Source organism: Gymnoscopelus microlampas, assembly GCF_963454915.1.
Source record: "Gymnoscopelus microlampas genome assembly, chromosome: 18".
NCBI classification, from domain to species: Eukaryota; Metazoa; Chordata; class Actinopteri; order Myctophiformes; family Myctophidae; genus Gymnoscopelus; species Gymnoscopelus microlampas.
The window spans coordinates 31,791,002-31,810,830 of NC_139955.1; the positions used below are offsets into that span (position 1 = coordinate 31,791,002).

The 19,829-nt window shown below is 40.5% G+C and overlaps 1 protein-coding gene across 1 annotated transcript; it reads right to left on the reverse strand.

The window, feature by feature from the left end:
- Nucleotides 1-722: 722 nt before the first annotated feature.
- LOC311033558 (putative carboxypeptidase X1) lies at nt 723-19,347 on the reverse strand. The gene is made up of 14 exons (XM_084041125.1): nt 18,953-19,347; nt 13,550-13,659; nt 13,100-13,239; nt 12,775-12,859; nt 12,484-12,649; nt 12,109-12,200; nt 11,110-11,233; nt 6,823-7,019; nt 5,960-6,139; nt 5,292-5,489; nt 4,677-4,773; nt 3,176-3,315; nt 2,595-2,697; nt 723-2,364 (listed from the first exon to the last, which is right to left on the reverse strand). Exons 1-14 carry the CDS (start codon nt 19,341-19,343, stop codon nt 2,057-2,059), a joined length of 2,331 nt encoding a protein of 776 aa, XP_083897251.1. The 5' UTR covers nt 19,344-19,347; the 3' UTR covers nt 723-2,056.
- Nucleotides 19,348-19,829: the final 482 nt, after the last annotated feature.

Sequence of the window (19,829 nt, forward strand, 5' to 3'; positions counted from 1 at the left end):
TCCTTGGAGCCAGACCGGGTTTGCATTTGGGGCGGAGGTTCTTCCTTGACCTACTGGGAGTGTGCACTGTGCATGCAAAATGAATGAAAGACCAATGCTTTACTTGAAGAGTACAACAATCCTGACCTTAATGCAAGAATAATTATGTACTTTTTGTTTTTCTCTTGTTCCTTTCTTTTGTGCTTACACTTTTCAGCAGAGGTACAGAAAGTAGTTTGGAATAGGGACAGAATTTGGGCTTCTCATATAATAGATACTACTTAACCTAAATCTGGGAAGTGAGTTTCCAATGTGTTTTTGCCATGTTTTTTTTTTAAATTTGTGCTGAAAATAAGGTCTGTGGTGTGGTTAAGAGATTTTCAAGTTTTTGTTTTACGACCTCAATGATCAACTATTCAACTAATAATGTGTTCACAGCTGAATTGTGATGCCGTTCTATTTTTCTTATCTTTGTTTAGTTTTTGTATTGATTTGTGGTGCTCATCTGCACGGTTTAGTATATATATTGGGCCTATTATATTCGGAGCCCAGTGCAGAAATTCTGGGGTCTGACATATGAACACAAAACATGGCTGAGTTTTTTTTTGTTTTGTTTATTTCAGTCAATTTTGTGGTAACATAGTTGAAATGTCATAGGTAATACAAAACAAACAAATTTATACAAAAACATTACCAGATTTCAGACCAAAAAGGTATAGGCTGAAGCCATCGCTTATTTTGCCTACCCTTTTACAAAACAAAGAAAAGATGAAAAACTGTCAAAATGGAGAGGAAAAAAAAATGTACGCGTTTGCTGTACTGTACAAGTATATGTATATTTTATTAATTCATTTACAATCTCCTCGGGTGGAGATTATGCTTGGTTTATTTTCTGTGATAAAATGATTGGGACAATAAAAAAAATTCTCATGTACCTTGTGTATTACTTGTATTTTGTTGCAGCAGTTTATTGTAGTATTCATTTTTATTAAATCTCATTATGCTAGTTAATTTATTTATTTTCTGCTTCCTTGGATCTATTTTTTTTTAAAACTGCTTATACGTTCGGGTTAGCCTAAAAGAATACTTTATCATTTGAACATGTTTTCTTTTTTAATCAGCCCCTTATTTCAGATGGTATTACATTTTTTTACCATCTATCCTCAACACCCAACCCAGCTGCATTAGTTTCAGATTATTGATTGGTTAATCAATGGAAGGATTGATTAACCAGTTGCCCAGGTTGTGTCACACAATTACAAATCTTGTAATTTTCGATCATCTTCACAAGATTCCTCTCCACTCCACTTCATCCATGAATGACCATCCAGATCATTCAACAATTTACGTTGCTGCCAGTGTAAAAAATAATAATCTCTGCAAACTTTGTTTAGCACAATGAGAAACAAAATAATTCAATAACAAGTGAGGCAGAAAGGAATGTGGGTGATTTCAATGTAAAGGCTAGTCTATAACATTAGAGATAACCATTATGGTTTCGACATTCTAATTAATTATAAGAAAAGCTTTATTTGAAAATCATTTATTAATTGTCTATTGAGTTGCAATGATATTTACATGTAAATGCCAGCATTTAGACATGGAACTGTAGAAATTATACAAAAGACATACACGGTCATGTACTGTCATCTACAAAAACATTACTCTATGTCTCAGTGTTTCTTCTCATGGCATGTTTTTCTTAACAGAGGTGATTAAGGGTAGTCAATGCACATTCGTGGCACCTTGTTTCGTTCTCATCAACAGTAGTGGTCACAGAGTTCAGATTGAGTTCACACTTTAAATCGTATGGGGTCATATTGGATTAGAAAGTGAAACTGTTCTCATGTACATTGAGCTCTGTGCTGGCGTACATGTCTGCTTTGTTTATGAGTTCCGTTCTTTCTCTATAAAGCACTTCATGATGTCTCTAAAGTTCATTAAAAAACATTATAAAACAATTCAACTTGCGCTAGTTTCAAATGCACCCTCCTAAAAAACAAAGAATGAAGGCTGAATTGTAAACGCACCTCCACACCAGCACTGATTCCTCTTCTCTGCCTCGCCCTCGTCATCATCATCGTGTCCTCCGAGCCCTCCTAGCGGCGGCGGCACGTCTCTGGTTGATGGCCTTGGTGCTGACACGCAGCTTGCGCAGCCGCAGCTGGCGCAACCGCAGCTGCAGGTCTTTGGGGATCTTCCCACCCTTGGCCAGGATCTCCCTCAACCTCTGCTTGGGGGTCTTGGTGAGGCGGAAGTCACAGATGGTGGGGTAGTGGTCGTACATCACATCGCAAGTGCGGGTGGAGGGATAATAGCCTTCGGCGATGGCGGTCACCTGGTGCTCTCCGGGGTTCAGCAGGCGCCAGTAGTCGCCGTCGGCCACTGGGGACGAAAGGAAAACGTTGGGGAGGAAGAAGAAAAGACAGGATGGTATAGGACAGGAGAGGGGGAGCCAAAGTTTTAGAAATGGGGAGAAAATAAGCGAAAGATAAGCGGTAGAGCAGGGCTTTCAAATCTGGAAAGCTCTGCCTTCCTTCCTAACAGTTTACTTCAATTCAATCAATTACATTTTCCATAATCCATAATGGTTTTTAGGCTTCAGTGGACTGTACCTGATCTGATGTGATGATCTATGTCATCTACTTTGATGATGACGTCTGCTATACCAGCCTCTGTGTCTTTGTCCCGAACAACACCTTTAATCCCACGGTGAACCTACGAACACAAAGGACCCCATTTCACATGTCTGTCTACCCTGCTTAAGTCTTCTTGAGCAAAGTGACTGGATTTCAACTGAAAGACATACAAATAAAAATGCATGAATTAGGCGTAAACCAGCTTCATGTGGTGGGTTAACAGTGAGAAGAAAATGTACCAGCAGGAAATAATACAGATTACAAAACAACAGACTCTTGTTTTCGAACAGTGCTCGAGTACTTCATACACATGCAGTACTCGGGCGAAAGTTGTGTTTTCTATACAGTGAGGAGAACCACCACAGTTTGCAGTGTTCAGTGAATAATACCTGTAACTCAATTTTAAAATGCAACAAATACTAAATAACAATGATTATAATAATAATAACAAGGAAAATGTTGAACTGCATGCAAATTTCAACTAAGACAAGCAAGTCCGTCTGGAACAAGAATTAAAAACAGATAAGGAGTCAACAAACTGTCCAAAGAAAAAGTACCTGCTCCATGTAGACCAGCAGCGACTCTCTGTTGTACTCCCACTCAACAGGTAGTTCACTGGCGTGAGGGAACTTATCACACGACAACTCCACTGTCACCTCAAAACAGTTGGTGTGTAGGTAGCTGAAATCATTCATACCTGGAAGAAAAGAAACACAAATCATATGTTAAAACTGGCTAATGGGAGGGCGGGCCGGCCAAATGCAGCTACGCCCAAATATGGAGTGTGTTGTCTAACCTCAATGTGTCTTCATGGTATCAGCTGCAAACAAATCAGTCAGCTCCATATATGGGCATATACTGATGACATCAGTGATCTCCATATATGGGCGTGAAAGGGACAAGGACTGACAGATACAGAGATCAGATTGTCCAGAGCCACAGATCCGACCCCTATGCCCATATATGGCCATATGCATACTGTATATGGGACCGAGCGACTTCAAACGTGCAGTGGCAAGGACTCGAGGGAGTGCGGCGCCCGCCATCGTGTAGTTCGGATATCCAGATGTCCAGAACCGCCGATCCAACCAATATGCCCATATTGGGGCATATTGGTTGAGCATATTGGTCGAGTCCTTGCCACTTACGTGTGACGTAAGTGTGAGGGCCACATAGCGGCCCGAACCTCTAGTATATAATAATGGGCTTTGGTAGCCAGCATTGGGTACAATGCTCACACCATGCCACACCACGCTGTTGTTGTTTCCAAAAACGAGGCTCTCCCGTTGTAAACAATTCAAAACAGGCGCAGCGTTCAGGATACAACATCTTGGTGGACACTGCACCTCACTCCCCCTCTCTCGCTGATCAGGCTCTGGTCTGATGTTACACATGACAAAAAACATTGCCTCAAACAGCATTTTGTGGCATGTCAGGCATGTCCATATATAGGAATAAAATTATGTCCAGACTCTCTCTCGCTGATTGAGCTCTCGTCTAATGTCACACACACAGTTGCATTTCAATGCCGATTTGTACTGAGAGACAGGCAGACTCACAACTTGAACTTTACAAGCAGAATACTTGTATTCTATTGAGATCTTTCTCCCTCTCTCATTCTCCCCATCCCTTCCCCCCTCTCTCGCTGATCTAATATCAAACAACATAAACCGTTGCTTAACAACAGTGATTTGCACTGATGTCAGGGATCTCCATACTGGCTGTGCGTCACGTTACTTAGTACTAAGACGTCAGGCATCTCCATACGGTATGGACAGAGCCTTCTATTGGATAGTTACGTCAACTAGGGGGCAGAAACAGCGCCGGTCACGTGGTTTATGTAAACTATGTAAAAAATAGTGACAAACGCTCATAGACTCCAGTGCATTCTGTAACTTCCGGTTCAGTTCTTTGTCACTATTCGCCAATAGAAGGCTCTGTAGAAGACTGACCCGATGAAGTGAACAGAGGTGATGCAACTCTTATATGACTCTGGGTATGGGTATAATCTGTCCAGACAGACAGAGAGACAGACAGACAACTTGAAGTCTCTCTTACTTCCAGGAACATTGTGCCAGTGAGCTCCATTTATGATGTTATTGAATCGCAGGAAGTCCTTGTTGTGACAGGGTCGGCGATCAGGGTTGGACATCACCTATACATTATACGAAAATGAAATAATTAGTTTTAACTGAACAGTGAATGTCAACTGTCTAAAAGATCAAATTGATTAATAATAAAGGAGCCATTTCCTTTAAAAGAAAGTTGCCATTTCTTTCTCTTTACCTGTTAGATTTGTCATAGAGCTGCTCGTAAATCACTGTGAGCTGCATTCTATATTTGACATCAACTATACGGTAAATATAAACAGGGTGGCTGCAGGCATCAGGAAGTTTTACAATTGAATTAAGATCAAAACTTAACTTAACAAAAATAAAGATGCTGCATCGGGCTTTGGAAAAATTAACCACATTGAGTATTAACTTTTCTCAAACTACTTTTCTACCACCAGAGATTTGGTGTAGAGGCAAAAAAGGAGGGGACCTACTAGAAAAGGCCCCTGGGGGGCCCAAGTCAACAAAGTAATTATATAGGGTGTAAGTGGTTAAGGACCCACAGACACCTTGATAAAATATGACTATGGTTATGATCATTAATAACATTAGGAATAACCTGATTGGTGCTGGCGTAGACAGTGGCAAGCCAGCGGAAAAAGCTCTCGTCGGCAGTAGGGGTGTGTTCTTGTGGAGCCCAGTCCCGCGTCATGTCAAAGGGGTAGGTGACAACTAGCTCCCCCCCGTGGAGATTGGCACTCAGCACAAACGGGATGTTCTGCATCCAGTTGATGACAGCGCGAGTCTCTGATGCCACCTGGTGGTGGAGATAGTCAATCAAGAGCACAGGAAAAGGTTTGTGAAGAAGAACATAAAGAAGGTTCAATCTCAAGATAGTCTTAATAGAGTAAAAGCCCACCTAACTTGGTAAGGTCTTTACACAACAGGGGCGTGACAACACAAAACATCTAAACTATTCATATAGTTCATGCCTCATTCATACAGGTTGGTGTCTTTATTTAACTGACCTTCTTACAAGTAAAAATTATGGTTTATCACTGTGTAATATTCTGTGTAAATGTATTAACAACAGTTTGTGTCCAGTGTATTTCAGGGTGAATTAATCACATGAAAAAAATAAAATAAACCTGCTATGTAAGGACCTGTAGCATAATCCAAGCAGATTAAACCAATTGTGCCTAAGCTTGTTCACAAACAGTATGTGACACAGGTGTGATTTTGAACCAGTCAAAAAAAACTGTTTAGAAGACGTGTCTTGAAACTTACAAAAGCCTCCTCTGAGGCGTACTGCTCAGGGATGGGGAAGTAGTGGTTAATGAGTTTTGACTTGTCCGTCTCCAGCTCAATGGCCGTCCACATGATGGAGTTGATGTCAGCAAAGTTGTGGTTCATGTCGTAGCCCTCATAGCTGTAGCGTCCCTCTGCCCATCCTGCCAGCTCTGAACCCTGGGAGATTACATCTGTATCAGAAAGCTCATACACTGAAACTGCTTTGAGGCACAGCGCAGTGACAACCCAATATTAACAATGACAAATCAACACAAGACAATTAAAGAAATACAAACAGTAGGGCTCACAATAGCGTAAACTGACATAACCTTTTCGTACAGAACATACAGTACACGGACAAATACTTGCTTTTGAATTAACACAGGTGATAGGGCACCTTTTTAGCCTTTAACTAGGGAGTTTAGTCTCTGTATAGGCCTGAATTTGACCATTCCTTTGTTTATTCATTATCTCTCTCTTTCTCTCTTAGTTTGTTAGTTAGTTAGTTAGTTATTAACTGCAATCTTTTTTATTCAAACATATTCAGTATTATTGTCTTTTTGTTTGACTTTTTTGTTGTTATTTTTTTTTAAATAATGTTGTTCTGTGAAGCACTTTGTGCTAAATTACATTGTATGACAAGTGCTATTTAAATAACTTTTTGATTGATTTATGTGAGGTCACAAGTTGTCCTTGACTCTGTGTTAATAATACCACCAAACAAATTCCGGTTTTACTAAGTTACTGCACTTAGTAATGTCATAAAATCAATAGATTATAAGTCAGCAAAGTGCATGATCATAGAAGCACAAATAAATTGAAATTAAATGAAATAACTATTGTAAATAATATAACAGGACCTTTTTGAAGGCCCTCTCATATCCATCAGGGTTCATGGAGGGCAGTAGGTGGATGCGTGTCTCCTTGACCAGACGAACTACACGCTGGTCACCTCGTTTGTACTCTTGACACATGTATTCCATCAGGTTGAGGAGGATTTCTCTGCCCAGCACCTCGTTCCCATGCATCCCGGCCACGTAGCGAAACTCCGGCTCGCCTGTAGGGGGCATGAAAACCCAGGTAGAGATACAATACAGTGAGTGCTCTGTCAAGTGTTTAACATGTGCCAGCCAGTGGTGGAAGAGGTATCCGAATTAAGAAGTAAAAGTATCTACATACCGATGTAGAAATACTCTGTTAGAAGTACCTGTATTCAAAATTGGTGAAGCTGTCATTAAGTTATATTTGTTTAGCTTGGAGATCACTAAATGGTTTGGAGGCCAAGGCGAGTACAAGAGACGTCTGTACCAATACTAAAGGGTCTTGTATATTCAGAGACCGGCGATTTGGGAATGTTTTTTTCTCTTTCATCGTATTTTGGAGTGATACGTCTTTTTTAAGCAACATTAGTTTTTCCATTTAACAGCCACATCAGGCAATTCAAGGATGCAGTCCAATAATTCCATAATACAAAAAACAAAATTCCAACCTAAATACATGTTGGTATTTTATAGCTCCTAATAGAGAAGGGAAAACAGGTCACTTTGCAGGAATGGCTGAAACTCCCTGATTAAGCAACGGTGTTGTCAGTTTCACAAACTGTCTTATTTGAGCTATTTTGCCATACCATGTTCAGACTACTTATTTGCCTTTCATGTACTTGTCTTTCTCTGTGCCTTATATATCTCTTTTTAAATGCTGCTGCTAAATTGCTAAATTGCTAAACTGTTGCTAAGAGGCCCATTTCATATAGGTCTATAATGGCCAAACTCAACTTTTAACAACATACATTTTAAGAATGCCCAACAGTTAGATAAAAAACATGCTCTAAGTGCTTTGGGTAATTCATAAGAGAAAATATGTTATAATGCCAAAACATTTGGGGTGGAAGTTGTTACTGGGCCTACTGGTAGTGTGCGTGCAAAGTTTCACACTGATCGGTCCAGCTGTGCCCAAGATTAGCTGACAGACAGACAGAATCACAGGAGAGAAAACATACTCCCTGCACTCCCTGGAGATAACAACAATGTTGAAATTATTCAACAATGAAATCATTGCAACATCTTTCTGATGTGCCCAGCCAAAAAGCTGTCCAGATAACTTACACACCATTACTTTTTAATTTTGTTGTCAGGACGTCTACTTTTCTAGACACAAGATTATTAATATTACAGGGTCATTTTCATAGGTCAAAACAGTGCAACTCAAGGACTAATGAATCATGAGGAGAAAAGGGGAGGAGTTAACCACTTGAACCCTCAAAAATAACAGATCTGTTTTAACAAGAATAGAGGGTTTACAGTAAGTGGTTCAGGGTGATTCATACTTCATGCGTGACACAGTATGTAACCAAGTATAAATCAAGGGTTAGAATGAACCCACATAACTGGGTTTTATCATGCCCTTCTTACATGGTCATTTTATTAGTCATAACACTGAAAATCACAGATTTTCCCCTCCTGTTTCTACTGTTCTGTAAAACACATTAGAAAGACATTCATTTGTATAAACAGGGGGAAGGGAACAGGGATTGATTTCTGGGACTCTGGGCCTCCTGTATGTGTTCCCATTGAAACCACTGTCAGATGCAAGGTCAGGAAAAAGCTCAACAACTCGGAGACCTCAGTCACTGACTGGAACGTTAGAATACACAAGTCTCTGGAAAAAGAAGACTTTCAGGGTGAAAAAAAAGGAATTAGGTCAAGTTGACTGGGAGGAGGGAAGAAAGCAAGCAATCTATTCCCCTTGTAGAGAGGCCAAGTATCTCCTCCAGTGGTGCCATGCAAAGACTAGCCAGTCATGTGTGATTGGATTTGTCTTTGTAGTGTTTCCCGGTGGCACTGTGACTGAAGACTGCATGAGGGGGGCATTTTTAACTCCATGTTTTGGTGTCATGTTTTTACTGACACTGAAGGACTGTATAGTCCTATAGTTTCTAAATTATTAACAAGAATATATTTTTGTAATGATGTAATGTGTTCCAATTAAACCACTTAAACCCTACAGAGTATAGACTTCATTAAAAGGGGTCAGGTGAGGGTCTACTTTTTTCCCCTCTAGATCAATTCTCTTCATAGAAAATAGCCGATCTAAATGCTCACAATGCGTCACATTTGCGACGTTTTGTGAACGTTCAACCCATTTTTGCCAAATTATTATCATCTGTTATGACATGCCCACAAAAGTAAGGTTTAATGTGTTTATGTGGTTAAGAATATTTGACTCATGAGCGTTGCGCATGAAATGCATAGAGCAAGTTCAGTCAGGAAACACTGCAGTCGTTGGCAGCCATCAGCCTCAGCTCCACGCTTTTATTCTCAACCAATCACATACACGTCCATTTAAACAGGGACATTTACATTGCTCATTTCCTCGTTTGCTGCGTTCTATGCGGCTGCTGCTCACCCTCCACCACCCCAGCTACCACTTGTGGTTTTGGATCTTCTTGTATGTACTATTGGGGAATTCAGAGGGCCTCTTGATTTGGTAGGGTAGTAGTACTACTAGTGTGCTTCCTCGGAGCAATTAAAAGCAGATCCATTCATCACCAAACTAAATGAATGTATTTCTAATTTTATATTCATTAAAACAATGTGTAATTATTACATTCTTAATTTGTGAACATTTTCAGTTCCACTTCAGATAGGCAGATAAGACATCAAATAACTATTTTTAAATAAATAACTTAACAATATTTTTGCAGTGCGCCCCTTCATTGCCTCTGGTATTCCTGGCTGGCAGTGCCTCTACTACTGTGGGTTTTGGCGGGGAGGTCTCTCTCAGCAGTTGCCAGAGTTGGCAGGATGTCATGTGGGCTTTGAAGGGGCCAAAGCAAACACATCTACTGCTGAGTGCAAGTGAGGAGGGTCATCGGGCTGTGTGGCTCTGCAGTGATATACTGTCTGTCTGTCTGTGCAGCTTTCTACACTGAGGGTTGGGGCCGGGGTATACAGTGGCAGCCATTGTAGAAGTCCCCTCTTACCCTGCATCTGTTGTGCATTAGAAGTGATATTTTGCATTGGGGAGGAGAATCCCTGAAGAAGCAGTGTAGCAAGAAGTGGGACTTGCAGAGTAGTAAGTAAGGACAGTAAACCATACCAAATTGGTCTGATCAAAGTGAACAGGTTGATGATGGTTGCTTTAACTGTTCTAAAGCTGACACGGTGGAAACAAAAATGAAAAAAAAAATCTTCTGGTCAAGAGGGCAAAGGGCAGGTGCTCACCTAGAGTCTATCTGTGCACGTCCCTGACTTCATCAGTGCAATGGAACCCAGCTGACAAAGTCATTTAAATGGTTACAATTTGTTGTTTTTCTAAATGGATGTTTGGGCAGCTTGAAGTAACGGCACATTTGTTTTAACATAGTTTTAAAAAGCAATGCATATTTTTATATGATATCATATGAATAAAATGTGTGCTGGATGGACACAAACCTAACCTTAATCAAAATCAGTTAAACGAAGACTTAAACGAATGCTGTCGTTGTATTTAGCAACAACTTTGTTTCAGTCTTGCATGTTAACATTAAGCACATTTAAGTGCTCTGTTAAATCCACCAAAAATGCAAGATCATGAAGCCAGTCTGGGTCATCCAACTCTGCCACTGACATCCATTTAATAATTGAAAACAAGCAAAGAAAACAACAACAATTTGAGCACAGCTCCTCTTCAGTGTGGTTTGGTAGACCGTGTCCAATTTTACTTTCAGACTGTGCAATTGTGGATGGTTGAGTCCCATGGCTCTAATAGGTTGCCGGGTGGTAGGTGCTTATGCGCAGCAGGGTGTTTAACTGCTGCATATTGTTATCTAAGTACACACAACAAGGGGGCACAGGAGGCACAGACAGCGGTAAGGGAGAGAGAGAGTAGTGAAAGCGGCTGCCCTACAGTTACATAATAAATGGTATACTGATGAATACCCATCCCCCCGACTTGCCCAAGTCATTGTGCAGGCTAGATTGGTCACCCCTGATTTAGTGCATGTTTGTGAGATTGTGTTCTCAATCCTGCCTTGTGCAGTTTACTTTGATGAAGGAGCGGTAACTCTGAAACGTGTCACTTTCTTGCCATTAAAGTGATCCACTATGGGAGTTTGCCATCAAGAATATCTGTGTAATTTCTATCAACTAGAAAGCTGTCTAACTTACCAAGTTCGTGTTTTCCTGGGTTGTCAGAGATCTCCATGACGTACAGTTTGAGGCCCTTGTGGCTCTTCCCAATGCTGTAGATACGAGTAATGTCTGGACACGCCTCGTTTACTGACTTCATCAACTGGGAAAACAAGGAGGATAACATGATACTGTACATTTACTTTTTCTAAAGCTGGTTCATATGGATTCTCTCTCCCTCACTGACTTATGTTAGGTTAAGATTGTTGCTGTTGTTTATTTCATACTCACATGGCTTATTTACAAAACTGAAATAGACAAATAATAAAGGTAAGAAAAATGGACAGCCTTAACAGTTAAAATTATAATTGCATTATATTTGGCTTTTAAAAGACTTGTGAGGAATGGTATGTGTGATTTTTCTTATCTTTTAGTACTCATTTTGGAGATTTGTAGTTGAGTGCTACTTCTGGTTTGCCAATTGGATATTTGGGCTCTGGTGGGTGCCCAAATATCCATTCATAAAGCCAGAATGGATATTTAGGCCCCCACCAGAGCCCTAATGGATATTGGACACCCACCAGAGCCCAAATATCGGTAAACCCTAAAAAGGTAACGGTATAAATCAAAAGCTGACATTCTATTGAAATAAATGACAGCAGAATGACTCCCATCAGTGGTAGGAGAAGCCCTGCTGTAGTCTAGTGGTCAAATTCACTACAGTCTCTCCAAACGGACCTGTGGTATAATATTTGTTCTCTGGTGAGTCTGAGACCACAGAAAGTGGGCGCACTGACCACATGGTGTACACATTCTAGACTCACTGCAAACACACAGTCACGGATGGTCACACATATTATTTCTACACTATTTGATGAAAGCTGAGAGTTTAGAGAGTAAATTAACTGGAAACATACGGTTGTGATGTGTGCAGTCCACTGTCTATAATCTGTGTATTATTTGCCATGTTATGGTACTGTCTGTGAAATTAAACTGTCATCATGATTATTGCATCGTTATCACTATGTGTCCCTTTGCCTTTCTCATCTCCTTGTAGTTGTGGTGTCTGAAGTCCAGTTTGTCTCTGGATCCAGTAGGTTCAGTCTGCCAGGCATAGATATTGTTGGGATCTGAAGTATGGTGCAGAAAGAATGAAAACAGTTAACACAATACCATTATGTCCCAGCTGTCAAACCTAAACATCTATGGATATGAAGTGGTACAGTACGTGGTTATTCATTTTGCCTAGGAAAGGCACCATGGTTGAATTATGGAGCTCCCACAACGTAAATGCTGTCATGAATCTGTCAATAATGTTGCCTATGGATGTCAAATATAGCTTGATCAGTAAAGTAGCTCACAAATAAATCAAGAAATCAAAAGAAAAACAATATGATGGCTACTATGTAGTACCTGGGAGGGCACAGCCCAGCACCTCAGCTCTGAGACAAATGCTCCCATCAGTTCCATTCTCGTACCAGGTCTGGGGGTTGATACGGATGAAGCGTGCCACCATTGATGATGCGTTAAAAAGAGCCAGCACGGGAGTCTCTGAAGAGTCCTGACTCGCCTCAAACACCTAAAACATCGTCACAACAGGGTAACATTTTACAAAGTACTAGCAGGGTATAAGTTAAAGTTAGGTTAATTTATTATGTTCACAATTGTAGGTCACAATAACATTGTGAAAAAAAGATAACTCACTGCCTCTTTAGTCCCGTTCATACAAGGCTTCCAGACCAAGGAATCATTGCTGAATTGGACTTTGTAAGAATGCACTACGTCCCAGCTGAGTTTTGAAAACATTTACAAACAGACACAAGTAAATATATTTGATAGATAGGAAAATGTATAAAAGGTAACATTTTACATGTTACCTTTTTACATAAAAAAAAAAATGAACACATTAAATATATATTGATGATATTATTTATAAGTGAAACAGTGCAATCACTTTAGAAGACTACCGGTAGGTCCATAATTTGACATATGTTTCTATTATTATTATAATATTATTATGCATTATGACCTCCAGATGGAGCTGCGCCCCTGCAGGATGACTCCAGTGAAGCGTGTGGGTCTCAGGGCATCCACTTCAAACCACTGCTTCTTATCTCTGTACTGAGCACACCAGGCTCCATCGTAGATATCCCCGTCATGTACCCCAGACTACACAAAGACAACCGCACACATGCATGCACACATATAGAACATTAAGGCACAAGCCCAGGCACTATACAGAGTTCCTGGCCAACAAATGAAGGTGCGTGTCAAGTAGCTTTCATAGCTGTCTTTTTATTCAAACTGACCATAACCATTAAAAAGAAAATGTCATAAGCAACATCTTTTATTATTATCATTATTATCACTAGAAAAGGATCTGTCTTTGTGTAAATCATTTCTTATTTCAGTTGCAATATTCATGAACAACAAAAACAACAGTAATCACGTTCCTTTTTGATACTTCCTGGCTAGTCACCTGGATGTTAAGTCGACCTCTGTGTGGGCCCAGGCCCCTGCGTTTGTAGGAAGAAGCCTTCAGCTGCGTGTCTTTCACCTTCAAAGACTCCAGACCCAGAGGAGGACATTCTGGCAAGGATGCCAGGAAGCTGTTATCACACACGATTTAGGCATTTTCACAGAGCGACTTACGCCCGATTTATACTTAGTTGCGTGTTGGTGTCTGTGACTGCAAATAATTGAGACCTTTTTCATCCCGCAGGGGACATTCAGTTTCAGCTTTACAGCTGAGTGCTGCCCACAGAGGAGCATGGAGGGCAGAGCAGTTAGTGGTTAAGTGTCTTGCTCAGGGCCACTAAATAAAAGACGCTTTTTCGCTCCGCGAAACTGATGTGGAAGCGTGCATTGACTTTATAAGTTTCTTTAAAAAAAAAAAACGTATTATTCGCATGAAGAAATCGCCCCCGGTGTGTAAGAACCTTAACCATTCAGCTATGGCCGCAAAACAATATATAAAGATAGTACAAAATAAACGAAACTAAACTACAAGCTCACAATGCGCTGTGAGCTTGTAGATCTGCAATTTTGGTGTGAGACATGATGCGCAACCAAGTATAAATCAAGCTTTAAAATGTGTAATATCAGAGTAAGTGGCATGAAGCATAACAAACAACAGGGTAAATGGTCAAGTAAACTTGAATAAATAGCAAACCTAGCGTCTGTCTAACAATATGCTATCTAAAAAAACATTCTTAGCATTTTGGACAAGAACAGTCTATCTTAGTACCATACACACTATATGTGAACAAGTAACCAACATACTGCACATCTGCATCTATCAAAATAGGCAAGAAGAAGTGACACAACACACAAACAAAAATGTGCAGTGAATACACAATCACAGATGCGCACAGTTGCAGATATGTGTGCTTTTGAAAACATACATACATAAAGTATGTACATAGGCATACACATAACATGTGCAGCCATACAGTAGGTGCAGGCAAGCACAGACTCACACATCCACACGCACACAAAAATAATCCTCCATACTAGTAAATAGCGGAGAGATTAATGTATCGATTCTACAAAGCATGTAAGCCAAAAGTTAGAGAAAGCAGCGTAGCGAGAACAGGTTTTGGTAAATACAGGGGAGGGGCACAGAGAAAGGAGACATTGAAGAATAAAATGGCATGTGTTAAGGGGAGAGAGAGAGAGAGAGAGAGAGAGAGAGAGAGAGAGAGAGAGAGAGAGAGAGAGAGAGAGATACATTGTATACTAAGAAATACTACAATATTTCCTCCAACTTGCCTTAGTTTTCACTACACCCAGTGTGAGTAGACGGATAAAACTGTCAGTGTCGGCAGAGCTCAGCTTGATTTCTCTCTCATGTCTCTCCAAACACTGGCTCATCCTGCCAGCTGCTTGTATTGCTACCCCCTGAAGACTCCCAAATGTAAATGAATTGTGTGTTCAATGAAGACAGAATGAAGAGTGCAATGTTTATATAATTTGTGTTTATCTATTATGACTTCAATCAAAATGTGGCCATATTTCAGGAGCAATTAATGTAGAAGTGAAAATGCTTTCAAAGTTTCACAGAATGTTTTCCGTAACTGTATACAAATTCTATGAAAGCTGACCACAATAAATGTTTTGCCTTGTAAGCCTTTAGGATCCCAGCTGAGCTGGCTGTGATTCAGAACATAGTTCCACTCCAGAGTAATGGTTCTAACTAAGGCTTTGCTGATACTGACCTACTTAATGTTTTTAGCCAAACCACTAATGTCTCCTAAGTAAACTTTTCCACAGCCTGTCCAAAGGGACTTGGCATCATGATGATGCTTGTAACCTTTAATAATTTACTGTGCATGTATGGGTGTCTGTCTGTCTGTTCGTGCGTGAGAGTAATATCTTTGTCCAACCTCATTGACTGAAGCTTACACTCACTGGGACTTTGCCTTTCCTCTCTCTCACACACCTAATACAACAATGAATTGGTTTGTAAGTCTCTCTCTTTAGGATATCCTACTCATTAGTCCATCGCTGACGGATACAAAGAAATACACATACAACATCAAGTCTGTAGTCAGCCTCAACTATAGGTATACTGTATAAGGCAGCAATCATGTGTGCGTTACAGTTTAAGTACTTCTGATTGGCAGAGGTGACGACAAGCTTGTGAAACTCTTACTCACTTACGAGAACACTATGTCGTTAACATAGAATTGAATGCAAAGTGGTTTATGTCCAACAAATGCTGCCTATTGACACATATTTTGGTTGTAAAGTGGAGGAAATGTTATCCAGTGTGAGGTCACTAGAGAGAGACCTCTCTCTCCATCCTAGTAGTACTCCCACTGGGCCGATCTACTCGTTACACTGACCTTTTCTTCTACATATACACTACATTTCTGCCTTTGGTACAGCTTCTACTCTAGTGCACGACTGCCCGAGTGAGTGCATACACACAAACACACACAGCATCTGGAGTCTTCATTCCAGCTCTGCTTTGAGAATCTGAGAGATAAGTGTGGGCTTCTGGATTCCAGGGGATATAAGGTTCAAGGGTCAGGAGGGAAACAAACAGGGAAGAAACTAACACCGTCCCTAAACCACACGATCTCTGTCAGCATCTGTGTGTGGGAGAATGTGTGTTTGTACATTTGTGTGATAGCTATTATGTAGTGTCTGAGAAAGGAAAAATGAACAGAGGGAAAAAGAGAGCAGGATAAGGACCAATAGGGAGAGAAAGAGGGATGGTGTTGGGAGATGAGCAGTGAATTCTGAATATTGGTTAGACTACAAGCCCCCATGGAACAGCAGGGAATGTAATCTGTTCCCAACATTGATTGAAGTGGAGTTATGATTCAACAATGGTTAAAGTTTTACCACAACGTTTTGAAATAGGCTGTCTGGCAAACTTACCATTTTGCAAAAGGAATCAAGGCATTAAGCACTAAGCAGGTTACCTGCATATTGACATTAACACATTAGCACATCGCTTGTTTAAGGTATTTGTCTACAGTACAATACTTTTGCTCTATATACAGAGTATGTCTTTTTGCATAAGCAAGGGAACAGCCACATCACTTGGTGAATCCCATCGACAGACCTTGGTCCATAAACAGCTTCTTGAAAAACCTTTATGGTTTGATTTACCTTTCTTGGGTGCCAGATGGGCTGAGTTTGACACATAAGATAATCAGAGTATTTGAAAGTCGATGTTGCACAGGTTTTTGTGACTGACGACTTACAGAACTATCTGACTTGTGGCAAAATAGCACCCCCCAAGCTGGTGGTTAACACCATGAGTTATACATAAATAACTCTAAGGTAAAACCAAACACTACACCATAGGGAACCATGGTCTGATCAGCATACTGTATATAGGCTTCCAGGGGTAGTCCCCATACATACGTGTCACTGTGTCCGTGGATATTGACTGGCGCACACTTTGTTTGACTTTAGGTTTGGTTTTCTTAACAACCTTGGGTTTAACCTCGGTGGGTGGCTTCTTGGGGAGGACTTTGGGCTTCTTCGGAACAGGTTTGTCCTTCTTTGCTACCAGAATGCTTCTGATGGATCTCCTTGCTATAAAAATGCACAGCATTTTAGGCTCTCCCGGCAATACCTTTCACAGTATAGCATTAAGACTTTAAAGGGGCTACACCATGAATTTCATTTTTTTTTAGGTTTTTAGTATTTTTTGGGCTCCCCAGTGTCTCTTGTACCCAAAAAAATATATTTTTTAAACATTCAGTCATTCATGCTCATTTCATGGATTTCCTGAATGGGCGTGTCTGAACAGGCCATTTCAGAATGGCTGTGCAAGTGATGTCACTTGCACAGATTTTGCATTGACGATGGCCAGACAGAATTGCTCAGTAGCCCCCCCCTGCCCAATAGGACGTTTTGGTATTGCAGCTGAAAAAGCTTGGAATGACAGACAGTCAGATTGTGAGAAAAAAATATCTGGATGTTTTTTAGGCTTACAACCTGTTTAAAACGTATTAGGGGGCAATATTTATATATGATATATCTTTTTTTAATTCATGGTGTAGCCCCTTTAAAATATCTGATTTGCAGGGGTTTAACTGCATAATTCTGATTTACGTAGCTGACAAGAGTCCATAAAAGAAACTCAATTCTAGAATAAATGAATTCAAGCCTAATATTAAACATAGGGAATATTAGCTCCGACAAATGTTCCAGTGGTGGGGCTACCAGGTGTTTTTCATCAGATAACTCAGGGGTAAAGTAAAGCACTTCACCATACCACCAGATACAATGTGGAGAACACACAGCCAGCCAGCCAGCCAGCCAGCCCCCACACACACACACACACACACACACACACACACACACACACACACACACACACATTATTATTTATACCAGTGGTTCTCAAATATTTTCATGAAAATGTTGTGCCCGAGCATTTGTTAAAAATCCAAATATTCCACATTCTATTGCAAGAGATTTTGGGGAAAAGGCAGATATACAAGCTCACAACCGTCGCGATGCTACTTTCAAATAGTCCATGCATATAGGTTTAAAGTGCTCATGTGGCCTAAATTGCTTGTTTTGCTAGACCTGGTTGCTTATTTGTCTCACACAATCTGGCAACACTGACACACACACGCGCGCGCACACACACGCACACACACACACACACGCACACACACACACACACACACACACACACACACACACACACACACACACACACACACACACACACACACACACACACACACACACACACACACACACACACACACACACACACACACACACATGATGGACCGAGTATGGGACAGACAGACACACAGAACATTCGTCTCACAGTTTATTCATAATTAATCCCGTTCGGAACCTCACTCTCCTACTAGCTCAGCGGAGTGAGGTTCCAAACGGGATAGCCTACTCATAATCATATAATTCCCATATTTTAATTAAAGGTGCACTAATAGCTACCCATCAGTGTGATAGGTCAGAGGAAAGGATCCATCACTCTTTACGAGTAATGACTCAAGTACTGTACATGAATACAATTTTGAGGTATTTTTACTTTACTGGAGTATTTCAAATTTTCTGTATTTTTAGTTCCACTGGCATTGTGAGCTTGTAGATCCGCTATTTTCAAAAGATTTATAGACATTTTACACATTTGAAAACTTGTGAAATCAAATGGGACATATTCTGCATGATGAGTAATTTCTACTTTTGGTAAAGTACATTTTGATACCAATACTTTTACACTTTTACTCAAGCACATTTTTAATTCCGGACTTTTACTTGTAACAGAGTACTTCTATTGCAGTATTTATACTTTTACTTAAGTAAAAAAATATATATATTTTTTACACTACTGCTATTCACCGCGAAATGATGGAAATGTAGGTAAAACCCGCCTTACCCAATTCTATGGGCCCTTCCTCTTTAGCTACACGTTTCTTATCATCAGGTCCTTCATTCAGATCTTCGGTGTGAAACGGAGCGCTACCAGCTGTGGGTCTGGGTCGTCTGGATGTTGTTTTGGGCTTAGAAGTAGAAGTGGTCGTAGATGCAAGTCGAGTTGTGGTAGGTGGTGCGTGGGCAGTAGTGGATTCATCCGTCTCCCGTGTAGAATTAAGACTGATCGTTGGAATCACTGTGGTAGAAGAACTAAGGCTTCGTGGAGTCACTGTTGAATTTAAATCCAATGAAGATGCTGTTGTGTTCTCGTCAGTTGACCTTAATGCTGAAATAAATACTAATGATGATGCACATAAAGTTAAGAACACAGAGAGGCGCAGAACTCCTGCCATGCTGACTGTTCCCTGCAGAAATGTCTCTTGAATCCAAACCAACTGTTGAACCAGTCATCCTGTCGCTGTAGAGTTCTGCCCCTACAAAGCAAGAGGGGAACGGTCATTAAACTCAAAAGTGACCTCTACATCCCATAGTCATCACCAGACATACTGTAGTACAAATTGTTTTACAAAAGTTACAAAATGGTTAATGAAATAATTGGAGATTAGAGAGTTGACTTGTATGTAAACCCTGTTACCCTGGGAAGCAAATTGATCATTATGAATAAGGGATAGTTAATTGCGACCTCTTGTGGTTGCTACAAGACAGTTCTATTGTGGGGTAAGGCAGACAGTGGTCCAACAGCAGCCAAGTGACAGTCTACATTGCTGTAAGCCAGCCCAGCAGCTCTGGAGAACTCTCATCTTCTAGGTGTGTTCAACTATTACCTCACCAACAAACATCAACGAGCACCCAGAATCCACTGAATCACCAAATCGCAT

Excerpts from the sequence above, each read along its gene's own strand:
- LOC311033558 (XM_084041125.1), bottom strand. The coding sequence starts at position 19,343 with ATGGCAGGAGTTCTGCGCCTCTCTGTGTTCTTAACTTTATGTGCATCA. Across the intron at positions 12,201-12,483 it reads GCTGGGCTGTGCCCTCCCAG|ATCCCAACAATATCTATGCC; the intron begins GTACTACATAGT and ends ACCATACTTCAG. Across the intron at positions 7,020-11,109 it reads CCCAGGAAAACACGAACTTG|GCGAGCCGGAGTTTCGCTAC; the intron begins GTAAGTTAGACA and ends TGCCCCCTACAG.